At 40.0% G+C, this 18094-nt stretch overlaps 1 protein-coding gene across 1 annotated transcript in view; it reads right to left on the reverse strand.

Annotated features, from left to right (window-relative positions):
* Window positions 1-18094, reverse strand: part of LOC146972785 (sodium bicarbonate cotransporter 3-like) — a 79084-nt gene that overhangs the window by 51708 nt on the left and 9282 nt on the right. The window contains exons 4-8 of the mRNA XM_085803179.1: window positions 17317-17455; window positions 12617-12777; window positions 10404-10592; window positions 6984-7337; window positions 2278-2399 (exon numbers count right to left, since the gene is read on the reverse strand). Coding sequence (XP_085659305.1) covers window positions 2278-2399; window positions 6984-7337; window positions 10404-10592; window positions 12617-12777; window positions 17317-17455 — 965 coding nt within the window. The remainder of the gene's footprint in view (window positions 1-2277; window positions 2400-6983; window positions 7338-10403; window positions 10593-12616; window positions 12778-17316; window positions 17456-18094) is intronic.

Consider the following 18094-nt stretch of genomic DNA (forward strand, 5'->3'; position numbering starts at 1 on the left):
CCTCTTCCTCTTTGTCTCCTCTTCCTCCGCCTCTCGCTCTCTCCTCCTCCTCTTTTCTTTCTCCTCTTCCTCTCTTCTTCGTCCTCCTCTTCCTCTCTTCTTCCTCCTCCTCCTCCTCTCCTGTCTCGCTTACTCCTCTTTCTTTCTCCTCCTCCTTATCTCCTCCTCTTTTCTTTCTCCTCCCTTTCCTCCTCTCTCTCTCCTCTTCCTTCTCCACTTCCTTATCCTCCTCTCTTTTCTCTGTCCTCCTCCTCTCTCTGCTCTTCCTCTTCTCTCTCCTCCTCTCTTCTTCCCCCTCCTCTTTTCTTTCTCCTCTTCCTCTCTTCTTCGTCCTCCTCTCTCCTCCTCCTCCTCCTCTTTCTCTCTTCCTCTCCCTCTCTCCTCCTCCTTTCTTTCTCCTCCATCTCCTCCTCTCCTCTCTCGCTTACTCCTCTTTCTCTCTCCTCCTGCTCTTTATCTCCTCCTCTTTTCTTTCTCCTCCCTTTCCTCCTCTCTCTCTCCTCTTCCTTCTCCACTTCCTTGTCTTCCTCTCTTTTCTCTCTCTCTCTCTTCTTCCTCCTCTCTCTCTCTCTCCGACACATCCAACACATCACACAACAGAACCACGACGACACGGAGGAACACGCTGCATCACCACGACAACGACCACGACCATGACAACGACCACAACAACAGCGCAGGCCTCTGATTGGTCGACGGCGGTCAGACTTACGGCGGGCTTCCTGCCGGCCGCCGGCAGCAAACACACGCAGTCGCAGTCCTGCTGAGAAACGACAAACACAGCCTCTGATTGGCCGCCGCACAGGTCGCTCAAACCGACCAATGACGGCCGGCCGGCCCAAACCCATGACACCTTCACTGACCGACGGTAAACGTGGGACAAAGCGGCGCCTCAGCTGCACTCACACTACAGGTGAATAGGGTAAAAAATTAAACTAACAGATTTCACCATGAAACTTCCCAAGTTTATCACTCACATTAAGACAAATATTTTTTTCTATAACAAGTTTTGTCAAATTTAATGTTTAAATATGTAAATGAGGCAATAGCTAATGAAATATGCGCTAATTTGCATATTTCCATCTGAACAATGGATAAAGCTACTTTTTAAAACAGTTTAAAAAAATTCTAAAAAAAATATTTTATAAAAAGTTTTTTAAAAAGAAGTTACAGAATTTCTAGAAAAAAAAGGTAAAATTTCTCAAAAAAAAAAAAAAAATTCAAAAAAATTGTAAAAAAAAATTTTTTTTTAAAAATTGGTAAAATTTCTCCCCAAAAAGTTTTAAAATTCTATTAAAAAAAGTTACAAAAAAAAAAAAAAAAAAAAGTTACAAAATTTCTCGGAAAAAAAGGTAGAAATTTCTCGAAAAAATAAATAAATAAATTTTTTAATTTGTTGACATATTAGAGTCTTTAGTTTTTACAGAGAGGATTGTGGATATCTCTTTTTATCACTGTGTAAATGAGAAAATACTGTCAGCAGGCCTAAAACATCTAATGTCTCCATGTTTTTAGTAATAAAATGTTGTATAAATGAGGCTGTGAATGATATATCAACAATCCCCTCTGTAAAAACCTTCAGAATATAGAAAGGGATCAAAGTGGAAGGTTTGGTGTCTGGAAGTGCTGCTGAAGTGGAGATTTCTAGCTCAGAGTCTGAGTCTGAAAAACTCTTTCTGAGGAAACGGCCTTTAAAGACTTGGACTGTAAAATTACAGAGATTGTTAATCTATCAATCATACTTTTATGATTTGTTGCTATGATACAAAGGAAATGACATCATTGTTCAGGAGAGAGAGCTTTACAACGATACCTGACATGACATGGGTCAGACTAACTTTTGGTGAATCTACGAGAAATCTACAAAATGATTTACAGTTTGTTTTAAATTTTAAAAAAAAACCTTAATGTGGATTGTTTTTTAATAATTTATTCCTCTAGTCTGAAAGAAGACATGTTAAGGAAGCAAAATAGCACAAAATCTCAAAATTAATCAGTTGCCTGTAGTGGCTCGGCCAACAACTAGCATCGGCCGCTACGCTAGCAGCTGCAGTTCCTCAGACTAACTTTTGGTGAATTTAGGAGAAATTTAAAGACGAAAGAGACAAAATGAAGTAAAATAAAAACCTTAATGTGGATTTTTCTACCATTTCTTTTGACTTTTCTGAAAGAAGACATGTTAAGGAAGCAAAACAGCCCAAAATGAGAAGTGTGTGATGTCTAGAGCAGCAGCAGCAGCAGCAGCAGTGCATCATGGGAGCTGTAGTCTCGGCCCACCTTGCTGAATCCCACCGTGCTGTTCTCTCTGCTGCCGCTGCCGTTGATGCGACTCTGACTCTCGCCGTTCTTCCCGTTGGTGTCCAGGTTTCCCGGAGCGGACTGGGGGGACGCCAGCAGACCTGCAGGACGCAGAGAGAGGACGTCAGGACGGACACACACACACACACACACACACACACACACACACACCTGCACACACAACAACACACTCCTCCTTGTGTTAGTTCACTGTCGTTTACAACTTCACTTCTAGTCCAGTCATTTTATGAAAAAAGGTTAAACAAATTGCAACAGAAGCAAACTCAACTGGTTTTGTATCCTCAACATGTCCTGAGGGAAAAAAAAAAGCCCAGAAGAATCCCATTAGGGGAAAGTTTGGAAAAAGACCCAAACATATCCCATTTATACGCCTATTCATTATTTTTCTCATGTGAATAGGGTAAAATTTTTAACCTTTAGATATCTCCATGAAAATTACTGAGTTGATTACTTACATTAAGACAAACAAAAAATGTATTACAAGTTTTATGAAATTCTTTGTTAACATGAGCAAATCTGCATAAATTTGCATAAATTCCACCGTTTTGACGGCACATATAAAGGTGCTGTGGTGGAATTTATGCAAATTTGCTCATGTTAATGAATAATTTCAAAGAGAAAAATAATGAATAGGCGTATAAATGGGATATATTTGGGTCTTTTTCCAAACTTTCCCCTAATGGGATTCTTCGGGGCTTTTTTTTTTTCCTTCACTACTTGTTACAACTAGACTTGTCTGATCAAAACTCAACTTTATTTATAAAATCCAAACGACAAAAGCTGAGACGGATCAGCTGATCGATGAGCCGAGGGTCAAAGAGTCGGAGCTGATTGAAACCTCATGACAACACCTCAACCTGAGACACACACACACGGAGTGAGGACACGAACCCCTAAAACCTTAAACCCGGGTCATGAGGCCTGAGCAGGTGTCCTTCAGGTCTATAACTCAAACTGGCGCACACACACACACATGCACACAGACACACACACACACACACACACATGCACACACACACACACAGGTTCCTGTTACAGTGTGGATTTCCAGAGCTGATGTTAAATGTCACTGTGACTCTCCAGAAGCTTCACTCTCACTCAGCCACAACCTGAACTCGTCTGCTGCTGCAGCCTGAGACTCGGTAACGAGGCGTCGACTCGTCAGTCACCACGTCAACACACTGAGTAATGAACGGGGCATAACGGTGTAGGTCTAACGCAGTGGTTCCGAAACTTTCTTACATCAAGGAACCCAAAACTGACTCAAATTAGACAAAACTTTGAACAGAAATACACAAATATTTGTTCTAGGACTCAATAACGTTATTGTCTTGGTCAATTCACATTCAAATTAGGGTCAATGGCCTGAACCTTTGGAAAATTTTTAGAGACATTTCTGGAAAAAAAAAAAGTGGTAACATTTCTTAAAAAAGAAAAAAAAAAAAGTTAGAAAATTTCTAGAAAAAAAAATGGTAAAAAAAATAAAAATAAAAAGTAAAAAAAAATTCTAAAAACAAAAAAGGAAAAAAGAAAAGGTTTTAATAAAAATTCTTAAAAAAAAAAAAAAAGTTAGAAAATTTCGAGAAAAAGTTTTTAAAAAAATCCACCCAAAAAAAGGGCCACAAAAATTCTAGAAAAAAGAAAAACTGGTACAATTTCTCCCCAAAAAGTTAAAAAAATTCTAAAAAAAAAAAAATTTAAAGAGATTCTTAAAAAAAAGGTAAAATTTCTCAAAACAAATTCTAGAATAAATGGTAAAATAAAAATTGAGGCCCCCCTTGAACCCTCTCAAGGGCACCACTGGTCTAATCAGACCCAGTAGAACCCAGTAGACCCCCCCTAACCCTCCAGAGATCAAGTCACCGAACACAAACGTCTCTAGTTGTAGCGACTTCAGCTCAGACAGCCAGATAGAAACATACTGCTGTCTATGGAGCCACCAGCCAACCTCCATCAAAAAGCTGCTCATAGACACAAATAATGTTCAGAACAGCATCAAACTACATCAACAGTACAGTACAAACAAGGTCCCATCCCATAATACCAGGCAATCGCAATATACGGCGCTGTTCACCGCTAGCGTTTGACATAGACCATTATCACTGCCACACGGCGTCATCAGAGTTCAGTGGATGGGTTAAAAACATGCCAGGCTAGGATGACGAAGTGTGTAGTAGGTGTGTAAATGATCAATAATCAGTATTATTGGCAGCCACTATATATGATTTTACTTATTTATACTACTCATACTTACTCATTTTTTCCTCAGTCTCACTGGTTTTCTGTTTTTCAGTGTCAGTTCTCTTTTTTTTGTGTGTCAAGTTACTGGCCGGTTTTGGGGTGGGGGGAAGGGACTTCTAAAGGGACTGGAGTAGTGAGCAAAGTAAATCATAACCAACCTACGAAGCTAACATGTCAACGAGCTAACATTAGCCACTGACTCGTGTTTCTTTTTACTATTACACACGTAAGTACAACCGGCCAAATTCTGTTTCCAATGCCAACTTTTACTGTCAGGGATCTGGCTCCATAGGTATCACAATATCAGGTGGTTAATAAGAGTCGAGGTTCGAGTTTAAGATGCACAAATATCACACAGATTATTATATTTCAGTACATCACAATTATTGATTGTTCATTTGCAAACACATGCTTTTAACATAATTTAATCAGTCAAAATACCGTATTAGATAACTCTATTAACCTTCGTCTTGTGTCAGCTTTCTGCTGCCATCTATGGTGTTAGGATCAGTTTTGACCCGTGTTTTAAATCAGCTGTAAAACACACTAAAACATTTTTTTTCATCCAATTTGACCAATTTGTTGTTAAGGCGGCCGCCTTAACAACAAAGAGCTGCGGGAAACCCTGCAATATGTTGTCCTGGTGATGTGGTATTGTTTTACCGGCTTTCTCTGGACTTCTGTGACTAAAATGACATCTGGTTTGTTACCGACGGCCGTCTGCCCGACTGCAGGTGAATGCAGCTTTCAGGTGCAGTCCTCACAGTCCGCTCCATGGAGATATGAATGATATGAACGGCAAATTCAGAGCTTACCGAACACTTCAGTTTGTTGATGGGGGGGATTATTGATGAATGAAAAACATACTTTTTGAACGAAATAATCGATTTTCGTGAATAGATAACAGAAGAAGTTACACAATGTCCCTTTAAAGGTGCAATATGTAAGAATGTGGCCAAAAAGGGTTACTGCAGTCAAATTCAAAACACAGCGATCTGGTTTTTCCTCCCAGCAGACCGAAGCAGACCGAGGCTGAAACGCCACTGACGCTGCCATGACTGGGAGAGAGCGCTAGGTGGTGCAACATGTCAACATGTAAATTCAAAACATAAACATGATTTGCAGTCTGCAAAAAAAGATTTTTAATGCGAATACTCTGGCTGTAGGATTGTTGTTGGTGAGTTCATCATGTTATATGAACATTATTCCTGAGTCTCTGTGACATATTAGGAGGATTTTACGGCCAGTTGCTTTAGATTTCTTACATACTGTACCTTTAACTTGATGCTTTCAATCAAAATATAATGAACAAGGCCTACAGGTTGTTATGGTTACACACCGACCAGCTACGACCTTCATCATCAAAAACTCAAACTCACAACAGAAACCAAACCAAACCATCGTGCGGTTATATTAAGTGTTCGAGCGGTTTCACGCCGTGCACGGATTTGCCTGTTTGAGCGAGAGGAACCTGCAGCTCCTGATCTTCCTCCTTCTCCTCCTCTTTCACCTCCTCCTCCTCCTCCTCCTCCTCCTCCTCCTCTCCGGGGGGGTAGCATCCTATTTAATGCCTGCAGCCAGGGCCGTTGCTAGGAATTCTGGTCCCCTTAAAGAATACTAAAGTGGGCACCTCCCCCTAACTTTTCCTCTTTTTTTTTTCTTAGACTACGTATGTATTATCGTTTTTTATTTAGCCTTCTTTGTTTTGATGCTAATGCAGCATTACACTGCAAAAACTCAAGTATCTTAGCAAGAATATTTGTCTTATTTCTAGTCAAAATGTCATTTCTAGTCAAAACAAATCTCATTATACTTAAAATAAGACTCATCATATTAAAAGTAGCTTGTTTTTAGACACTTTTTTTTACTTCTTTCAAGCAGATTTTCACTTGGAATAAGTAGAAAAATCTGATATTGGAGAAAGTTTTTCTTCCTTATTACAAACACAAAAAACTTACTTTCACTGGCAGATTTTTCTATTTATTGTGAATTTAAGTGAAAATGATCTAAAAACAAGTTCATTTTTAGGTGATGAGTCTTATTTTAAGTGGAAAGAGATTAGTTTTGACTAGAAATGAGACATTTGGACAAGAAATAAGACAAATATTCTTGGAAAGATTTTGAGTTTTTACAGTGTACTATGAGTATTAGTCAGGGTCTTACGCAGAATAAATCAGTCATACAAAGATTAGACTACTGGGGGTTTTTATGGGCCCCACTGGGCGCTGGGCCCCTAGAGTTATCATCACCTTTCTCCCCTAGACAACGGCCCTGCCTGCAGCATCAACAGCCTACAGGTTGTTATGGTTACACACCGACGAGCTACGACCTTCATCAACAAAAACTCACAACAGAAACCAAACCAAACCATCTAATCGTGCGGTGTCAGTGTTCGAGCGGTTTCACGCCGTGCACGGATTTGCCTGTTTGAGCGAGAGGAACCTGCAGCTCCTGATCTTCCTCCTTCTTCTCCTCCTTCTTCTCCTCTTTCACCTCTTCTTCCTCCTCCTCTTCCTCCTCCTCCTCCTCCTCTCCGGGGGGGTCGACCACCACCTCGGGGATCCGTCCACACAGCCGGTCGGGAGCGGAGCTCAGACGGGGCCGGTGCCGGTGCCGGTGGCCGGTTTGATCCGGTGGGAGGAGGAGGAGCGGGGAGTGGGCGGGGCTCGGCTCGGACAGGAAGTCGCCGTGGGGATAGAGGGAGGGGGGAGGGGAGGGGGGGAGGAGGTGCCCCAACGGGTCGGAGGAGCGGCGGTAGGAGGAGGAGAAGCCCTCCCCTGAGAGAGACGAGAGAGAGACGGTGAAGAAACGGAGACGACGACCGACCGGATCAAACCGGTTCACACCAGCTTCATGCAGCAGCAGCAGGTAAAGGGTTAAACTTCCAGACTGAGCCGACATCTACAAGAAGGTCAACCAAAGATGTTTTATTTAAAGGGATAGTTCAACATTTAGTCAAACTGGCCCATTGCCATAATCCCTATAGTCATAGCAGTAGGTTTGTTACCTTTAATTGTCGGTGCAAGCTGTTTTTAGAACGGCGGAGCAGAGCCGTGAGCTGCTCAGAGCTACGCTACGGAGGCTCATTATGGGATTTCTTGGTTTCCCTCATCAAACTCATCAAAGAAATACAGAGACTGTTTGATGAAAAACTGTCCCTGAAGGCAACGCGCATCAGTGGTTTTGCATGAATTTCCCTCTAAAACAACTCTGTGTGGTAACGTTGTGTTATTATCTCATAGCGTGGTGAATGTGCAGCTCACAACTTGTCCACCAGAGCGTTGTGGAGTTGTTGGATTGTGTATTTGATGAGTTTGATGAGGGAAACCAAGAAAATAGCTTGCACCGACAGTTAATCAATGTGTTAGGGGTTTCACTGTGCTCCTAATAAAAAAAGTTGGTCTGGAGCTCTGCTGATGTCTAAGTGTTGAGCTGCAACAATTAATCGCACAATAATCGATTATTAAAGTAATCATCAACTATTCCGATAATCTAATAATCAGTTTAAGTAGTTTATTTTAAGAAAAAAGTCCAGATTCTCTGATTTCAGCTTCTTCAATGTGAATATTTCTGGTTTCTTTGTTCCTTTATGACAATAAACTGAGTCTCTCTTTGGTTTGTGGACAAAACAAGACATTTGAGGACGATGTCGTCTGGTGGTTTGAGAAACACTGATTGATGTTTTCAAATTTGTTTAACATTTTATTGACCTAACAACTAATCGATTAGTTGTTTAAATAATCAACAGATTAATCTATAATGAAACTAATCGTTAGTTGCAGCTCTATGTAAGTTTGTCCTGTTTCTCATTATGAACATTTTTGTTGAACACTATTTTAATAAAGCAGCGACCACACGTTGCACAGCTGTGAGCAACTTGTTAACCAGGACACACACACACACACACACACACACACACACACACACACACACACACACAAACACACACACACACACACACACACAGGCATCAGCAGAATTAAAACAGGATTTGTGAGTGCGGATATTAAAGCGCTGACGCCGACACGACGTTAGCTGCTGATTAGCTGAACTCCGGGGTCAGAGGTCAGAGGTCGGATCGGTGCCGACGCAGCAGGAAACACACGACAACCACACCACGGGAATATTATTATTATTAAACACGTCAACGCTCAGGTCACATGACTCACTGCACCACATGCAGCAGCAGCAGCACGATGCACGATGCACCAATCAGAGGCCGGGGTCGTCTTGTCACTCTGTTACCTCGAGGCTCTGAAATCTACCCGGCAACAGACGACTCAAAACAGACAGACACCTGGATTTAACATTAACAACAACAACTTATTAACAACAATAATAAATAAATACTTTAAACGTTTCTTCATCATCGTCTCCGTCGTCAGACAGTAAACAACCTGGAATAAAGACATTAATAAACAGAAAACACACGTTTACACTGTAAAAACTAAACACACGTTTACACTGTAAAAACTAAACACACGTTTACACTGTAAAAACTACATCCTTCTGATTTAACTCAGAGTCTATAACATGTTCTTCTGTATTTCTCTCTCCAGGTCTCCTTGTGTATTAATCCTTGTAAATCTCATTCTCAATCAAGTAACTAACATCCCTTTTTTTTTAGGACAACCTGGGCTTTCTAAATATTGACTCTGTAGTGGTGTCATATGAATGTAGAAGAGAAAAAGATATGCGATCAGAAAAAGAAAAAAAATTGAAATAATACATATATTTGGTGGAAACACATAGTAAATTATTATAAACTGGTTTTTAGACATCATTATATTTTGACTGTATTTGATTTTTACAAATTCACAGTGTTGTCAAATTATTTAATTAAGCAATATATCACGACATGCTGTGGTACAGTATATGCTCATTATACCACGGTTAACAACCAATCAGATCGCCGGATTTCACCTTTCTGTTTTATAATGCGTAATAATCGTGAGCATTTCTCTGACTATAGACCGAATCTCCTTGTTGTTTACATTCTACTTCCGGGTAGAAAACCAGCTGTAATGTGAATGAGATCAATAGTAACGAACAAGAGTTTAGCTATATATCATATTTTTCACGCCCTATCACCGTTTAGACAAATCAGAAATGATTGAAGAAACATTACTATTTCTGTGTGTGTGTTTTGTGTTGCTATGTGTTGTATTTATTCAGTTTGGGGGAATCACAGTGTCTAGAAAGCATCAGTGGCTGCAGCTGACAGGGACAGCTAACGGTAGCTAAGCTAACGGTAGCTAAGCTAACACCAGGACGTCAGCTGTTAAAACCCTCCCGTTGTGGGACACGACATGAAACTACTCCAGTTAGCTCAGTCATGTTGGAACTCAGATATCCGCTGGAGAAAATATTTTTTCATGGAGCGTTTATTGAGTCACTGAGTTATTAAAGTTAAACAGGTAGCTAACCGTTAGCCTGGCTAATCTATGCTAACTATGACTAATTACAAAAATGTGCACACATAAATAGTAATGTTTGTCCAATCATTGGTTTTATAAACTTTACAAACATCAGATTAGTCTAAACGGTGATATAGTGACATGAAAAATTAGATAAATATAGTGAAACTCTCGTCCGTCACTATTGTTCTCATGCTGGTTTTCTACCAGGAAGTAGTTGTAAACAACAAGGAGATTCGTCCTATAATCGTACCAAAAAAATCTATAATCGTGACATCCCTACTTTCTACGCTGCGTTTCTCTGATCAACTGAAACTGCGTCTATGTCTAACTACCCATGAGTCCCTGGGGCTCACAGGCTCCGCCCCCTTCCCCCCCCGTCGCCACGGCGCCCAGCAGAGCCTCAGAGTGACAGGACGTCCTCACCGTTGCGCTCCAGCAGGTGCGGGTCCGAGTGTTTCTTGCCTATGTCGGCGAAGGAGCGGACCAGCGGGATGCGGTTGCTCAGCTTCTTCTCGTTCTGGTGGTGGTGGCGTTTCATCATGGCCTCCCTCACCTTCTCCCTCACGCTCTCCTCCAGCTGCCCCGACGCCACCATGCTGTCGATCACCATGTCTACAACACGAGATGACATTATCATTCATAAGCTCCACCTGCACATGGTAATAAACTGTATTTGTAGAGCACATTTCATGCACAAGTGCAGCCCAAAAGTGCTTTAACAACACAATCTCAGAAACAAGAACAAGAACAAGAACAGCGTTTAAAAACAGTTAAAGGGACAACGAGGAGTTTCTGTTTGGTTATAAAAAAGTCCCATATTTAACTCATTGAGTGCCACGCTCCTTTCCAAAGTTTTAGTCAAGTGTACCGGCAATTTAGACCATTTTTGACGATTTTTGTAGAGCCACAGTGTATTCTATATTATTGCCACCAACACATGCTGTGGCTCATTTGAAAGGTGAAACTTTATGCTTCAAATGGCCACAAACCGTTTGTTTCTACGTGCCTCCGTTCCTGAGAAAACTCAAGCTAAACATGGCATAACTCCGTTTGCAAAAGCCGAGTTAGTATGATAAAAACTTCCAGATCATGAGCTGTCATGAGTTTTTGATCGTCATCTATTTCAGTTCTGCTCGTCGTAGAGTCCCCAAATTTACACATAAAGGTGTGTTAAAGTGTCTATTTTCATCATTTAAAAGCAAAAAACGTAAAATTATGTTTTTGGCACTCAACACATGGGAACGAAAAACGAGAAATTACGTTTTTGGCACTCAATGAGTAAAAAGCCAAATTAAAAAGATGGGTTTTCAATTTCTTTTTAAAAATGGATAAGGAGCCGGCCATTCTTAGATCTAAAGGGGGGGAATTCCAGAGTTTAGGGCCATAAAAATAAAAAAGCAGCTTCACCAGTTCTCCTGTGGGACACCTTAGGTACAACTAAAAGACTAAAGACAGGCAGTGGAGGATCTAAGAGTTCTTGACGGGGCATAAGAAGAAAGGCAGTCGTTAATATAAACTGGCGCTAGGTTATTTAAAGCTTTGTAAATGAGTAGCAGAACTTTAAAATCAATCAGGCAACCAATGTAATGATGCAAGCTGAGGACTAATCTGATCTCTTTTTCTTGTATTAGTTAAAATCCCAGCTGCAGCGTTCTGAATCACTTGTAGTTTTCCCAGTGACTTTTTAGGCAGACCAGTAAAAATGGAATTACAATAGTCTAAGAGGCAAGTGATAAAAGCATGTACCAGTGTTTCATAGGGCTGGGTATTGTTGAGAATCTCACGATTCGATTCGATATTGATTGAAATGCTTCAATATCGATTCAGTATCAAGTAGAAATACACAAATAAGAGTACCAGATTTTTGTTTTTTATAATTATTTGTTTAGTTTCATGCCTTCTGAACAGCCGTGGTATAACTCATAGCATAACAAAATATGACACTGCTTTAACACTGAACTACAATGCATGTAAATTTAAATTATGTGTTACTTTCCTCTTGGAAAATAACTCATAACATTTTGAGTAATAAAGCAATACAAAACAATATTATTAATTATAGCCGACTGCACACGAGGGTGTTGCTCACAGCGCCCCCACTGGCCAGGGGCTTGAATTGATTCAGAAGATTGCTGAATCGATATTGAATTGCAGAGAAAAGAATTGCAATGCATTGCTGAATCGATATTTTTACCCAGCCCTAGTGTTTCAGCATCATTCTGAGTTAAAAAAGGTCTAATTTTAGCAATGTTTCTTAGGTGAAAAAATGATGTTCTTGCAACTCTGTTAAAATGGCGAATAAAATTGAGGTCAGAGTCTAAAACAACTCCTATAAGCTTGTGACGTGTGACTTGATTTGCTGGCACAGGCTGCCAAACTTGGACTGAAGCTTCTGCCAACAAGTAAAATCTCTGTTTTCTGTTCATTTAGTTTTAAAAAATGTTTCTTCATCCAGATGTTAATATCTGTGAGACAGGAAAAAATACTGTTTAACGCACTAGGGACTCGTGATGAAACAGAGATATATAATTGCATATCATCAGCATAACAATGATAATGTACATTATGATGGCTGGCTGACGCAGCAAGCGAGCAGCGAGCAGCGAGCAGCGAGCGGCAAGCGGCGGGGTTCAGACCTGCGATCTCCTCGATGGTGTTGGCCCTCATGTCGAGCAGCACGGTGCCGTTCAGGATACAGGACCGGAGCTCGAACAGGGAGTGGAGCGACAGCGTGGCCACGTAGGGTTTACTCCACCGCTCCCCTCCGTCCTCCACGTCCTCCTCAAACTTCAGCCACCTGCACACACATGCAGAGTCTTTTATTTTGAAGGGCTGATCCATAGAAACCATCTCAGTGTAGTTTTATCTTTCAGCTTCTCTCTGGAGCTCTAGTAACAACAGGTCTGTGTCAGCCAATCAGAGCAGAGGAGGAGGCTCTGAACCTCTCTTCTGATTGGCTCAACCAGTGGTTCGGAAACTTTTTTACATCAAATAACCCTTAATTGACTTAAATTAAACCCAACGGATCCCCAACCGCAGAAATACACTAATATTTGTTCTGATAGCGTTACCTTCTCAGTCAGTGTACATTAAAATTAGGACCAATGGTGTGAATTTTTTTGGGGAAAAAAACGAAAAATTTAAAAAAAAATTAAAATTAAAAAAAAAATAAAAAAGAAGAGAAAAAAAAGTGGTAAAAAAAAAAAAACTTTAAGAGAAATTTCTAAAAAAAAAAAAATTAAAAAAAAAGGAAATTGGTAAAATTTCTCCCAAAAAAAAAAGGTTTTAAAAATTTCTCCGAAAAAGATTGAAAAAGAAGAAGGTTAAAAATTCCACAAAAAAATTACAATTTTTTAAAAGTAAATAAGATTTAAAAAAAATAAAAAGCTTAAAAATTTCTAGACAAAAATGGTAAAATTCCTCAAAAAAAGTTTTCACTCTTTTACTCCAAATTTTATCCTTTTTTTTCTCTAAAATTTCTATAACATTTTTCATTTCATTTCATTTTCTAAAATGATCCAATAAAAAAACAGAGCAGATTTCAGAATAAAACACTCAGAGAAACCAAATCCTGTCCACCAACCACCATCCAAACCAAAGTTGTTGGATGGTGTCGTCCAGGTGGTGAGGGGGCGGGGCTTAGTTGTGACATCACAAAGTGACAGGAAGTCCTGACGGCTGGTTTTCAGGCTCAGTTTCTGAATACAGGCTGTGTGCATTTCTCTGTGGACTGAGGCTTTGATACTTTCACAGTATTAATATAGAACCTAGAGCTGCTTTATAATCACACTACACATGGACATCTACCTTTATACTGTATGGAGCTTTAACACAAACATCTACCTTTATACTGAAGGAGCTTTAATACAAACATCTACCTTTATACTGAAGGAGCTTTAACACAAACATCTACCTTTATACTGTATGGAGCTTTAATACAAACATCTACCTTTATACTGTATGGAGCTTTAACACAAACATCTACCTTTATACTGTATGGAGCTTTAACACAAACATCTACCTTTATACTGTATGGAGCTTTAACACAAACATCTACCTTTATACTGAAGGAGCTTTAACACAAACATCTACCTTTATACTGTATGGAGCTTTAACACAAACATCTACCTTTATACTGAAGGAGCTTTAACACAAACATCTACCTTTATACTGTATGGAGCTTTAACACAAACATCTACCTTTATACTGTATGGAGCTTTAATACAAACATCTACCTTTATACTGTATGGAGCTTTAACACAAACATCTACCTTTATACTGTATGGAGCTTTAACACAAACATCTACCTTTATTTTGAAGGAGCTTTAACACAAACATCTACCTTTATTTTGAAGGAGCTTTAACACAAACATCTACCTTTATACTGTATGGAGCTTTAACACAAACATCTACCTTTATACTGTATGGAGCTTTAATACAAACATCTACCTTTATACTGTATGGAGCTTTAACACAAACATCTACCTTTATACTGTATGGAGCTTTAACACAAACATCTACCTTTATTTTGAAGGAGCTTGAACCTACCCTTACCTACTGTATTTACCGTCTGTCTCAGCTCATATTTGCTCTACAGTGTAAATATGATGTGAAATTGGTTGGTTTGGTTTTTTAACACGTGTTTCTCTTTCTCTTGCTGTATTTCAGGTGATTAAAGACTTAAAGAACAAACCCAGAGGATTACGTATGTACGAGCAGCAGACAAACCGACAGTGACTCAGCAGACTTTAATCCTGAATAAATACTGTACGAGCTCATCAGTTCAAACAGCGACGGATCAGTGAGTTTTATCACGTCAGGACAAAGACGAGTAAATATTTAATCAGCTTCTTAAAGTCAAGTCTGACGGTTGTGAAATGAAAACGGCTGAGGCTGCTGTTTTCGTCATGTTGAGGTGTTAATAAAGTTGGCTCTATGGATGGCCGATTAAAACAGAATCTATTTTTGAAACTTGACACTAAAGTTTAAAATGTATTGGGAAAAAAAGATGATTCTACTTGATGATAGTACTTTGTTACATATAACTCTGAAATTATTATGAGTTTTGTTCTTTTGTTTTGTTTTTACTTGAAGAAAGAAAAGAAAAAGCTAATTGAGCACTTTATTTTTTTTTACACTAATATAATTTATTTTAATGGAAACAGTTTAAAGCGCTTAAGCATTAATGTTTTTGTTGGTGCTTGAAGTAGTGTTATGTTTTAGTATTTGTAACTTGTCTGATTTATTCTATTTTTTGCCTAATATTTTCTTTTAATCATATCTTGTTTTTAGCTAAAATTGTTTTAAGTCTTGTTGTGTTGCTGTGAATTTGACTCCTCCACGATAGACTTTTGAGATAAAATAAAGGTTTGATAATTGAGCCGTACACTATAGAGACATTTTAAGGTGGATTGTATGCACTGTGGTCACTTTACCTCTTTTTGTTTTTACTATTGTTTTACTACTCTTGTTATTCTCTATTGTCCTTTTTTGATTGCTCATTTCTAACAATTGTCTCATGTCATAGTCGTGTATTTCTATAGTTTTTTTGCTGCTGGCTGCACCACAACTTGCCCCTCGGGGACAATAAAGACATCTTGAAACTTGAAACTTGAGGAAAAGTGGTTTTGTTTCCTTGTTACCTACGACGGAGAATTAGGGCCATATTGAAAAAAAACCAAAAAAAACACAGACTTCGAGAATAAAGTCGTAAATCTACGAGATTAAAGTCGTACATTTCCTACGAGAAAAAAGTCATAACATTACGAGAATAAAGTCGTAAATTTCATACGGGAAAAAAGTCGTAAATTTCATACGGGTAAAAAGTCATAACATTACGAGAATAAAGTCGTAAATTTACGAGAGTAAAGTCGTACATTTCCTACGAGAAAAAAGTTGTACATTTCCTACGAGAAAAAAGTCATAACATTACGAGAATAAAGTCGTAAGTTTACGAGAATATAGTCGTAAATTTACGAGAATAAAGTCGTACATTTCCTATGACAGCGGTACTCAATAGGCGGCCCGCGGGCCGCATCCGGCCCGCCGGACCTTCCAATCAGGCCCGCGACTGAGTTCTACTAGTTTACATATTACTGTATACTGTATTTCTCGGGCTCCGTGCGCCTGTAAGTCAAAGCGCTGGGACATGGAAACACGTGCGGAGCGTTTGTGTGTGCCTGTGAGGCGCTGCACTGGGATACAGATACGCCGACGAACCCAAATCACCATGCGCGAGTGTTTGGGGAGCGGGCTGGACTGCAGGGTTTTCCCTGCCTGTCTGCAGAGACCGTGGGTGATTTTCACCGCCGTCTTGGTTCAACTGTGTGTGCATCATGCATGGGGGGCCGTTCAGATGAAGCGTCTTTTGCGCGCGCTCAAACCCATTCAATGTAGCCTCGCGTCATGCACGCTCACAACTCAAAAGCCGTAGCCGCGCGCATTTGATGAGACACAATTGTTTTTTCGTGCACGTCAGCGGTGCACAGCTGCACGACCTGCTTCTCCCCCGGTGTTGTGTCCCGGTGCCCTCGGCCTGTGTCTCTCCTACTGTTTCCCACTGAGCTCTGCCTCGTTTGAAAGGTGAAGGAAGCCCATGTGTGGAAAGACGTCGCCTCCGAGATGAGAATGTGTATTATAGAAGAGAAACACACATTTCAGGACCAATGACTTGTATCCTCAGAACAGAGTCAGACATGTCCTGTGATGATGGTCAGGTCATATTTAAGCTGAAAATCACAGGGCATGTCTGAGGATACAAGTCAGCAGTGTAAAGCTCCAGCATGATATGTAAATGATGATATGACAATGTCAAGATTTTTCATTTTATATCATACAAAACACCATGAAGTGTATAAATAAATATTATGTGCTTACAAGTAAAATAAAAAATATTTAAATTATTAGACGAAAAAGGTGAATTTAATTTCAATCTAGGCCTATTTGAATGTGCGGCCCCCAAGGTGTCTGTTAAGAAAAATTCTGGCCCTTCGAAAAATGTATTTGAGTACCCCTGTCCTATGAGAAAAAAGTCACAACATTAAGAGAATAAAGTCGTAAATTTATGAGAATAAAGTCATAAATTTACAAGAATAAAGTCGTATATTTCTTACGGGAAAGAAGTCATAACATTACGAGAATAATGTCATACATTTACGACTTTATTCTCAAAGTTTGTAATTTTTGTATTTGTCAATGTGGCCCTGATACTCCGTCGTAGTTACCTCCATGAATTTCAGGTAATTTCTATTTCATTTGTGTACATTTTAGTCATTGACATTAAAAACTCACTCTTTTTGGTAGTTAAACATGATAATTATTATATTTTCCTCCTCACCTGGCCGTCTCCTTCCACTCCTGCACCTCCCCGTCTCTAAACGCCAGCTCGTCCAGCTCGGTGAACAGGTCGTGGGGGATGTGCTCCTCGTCGTCGTCCTCCGTCCCCAGGATGAACTGGACCCGCTGAGACGGCGTGTCTACACGCACACACACACACACACACAGACACACACACACACACAGAGACAGACACACACGTCATCATCTGATCTGACCCGTCTCTCTCTGCTCTGTGTTGAATTGACCTCTGGCTAAGCCCCGCCCCCTCCACTCACTCGGACAAACAGTCAACATTCGGTGACAGTTGCTATGGCAACAGCTGTCACCGTAGAGACATTTCACAGGAGGCAATTGATGATTTTTGGAGACAGAAAGATTAAATAACTTAGCTTTACTGCTATATGGCTGTCGGTTGCAGCGAAACGCCGATAGCGACGGGCTAATTTCTGCTAGCCTGTCTATGGAGTTTTACATTATACGTTAGCATTAAGCTAGCGGGCTTTATGCTTAGTTGTGATACTGGCTAACATCTAAACATCTCTGACAATATGTTGCCTCAAATACGTTGTTGACTTAACTTAGAACAGATGTAGACATCCTTGTTAAGTTTATCCAGGTTTAGTTGGTGTTGTGGTCTACTGAATAACTTTATCCAGAGCAGACACTTCTCTGGGTTGAGATGTGGCTTGGGAAAAGGTAAAAAAATCCCCCCCGTGGCCCCCAGCCTCTCAGGACACCTAGTGTCAGAGTTGCATGTACCCCATGCACACGGTTTG

This window comes from Trachurus japonicus, chromosome 16, assembly GCF_045865225.1.
Source record: "Trachurus japonicus isolate A0001 chromosome 16, Traja_1.0".
Taxonomy (NCBI): Eukaryota; Metazoa; Chordata; class Actinopteri; order Carangiformes; family Carangidae; genus Trachurus; species Trachurus japonicus.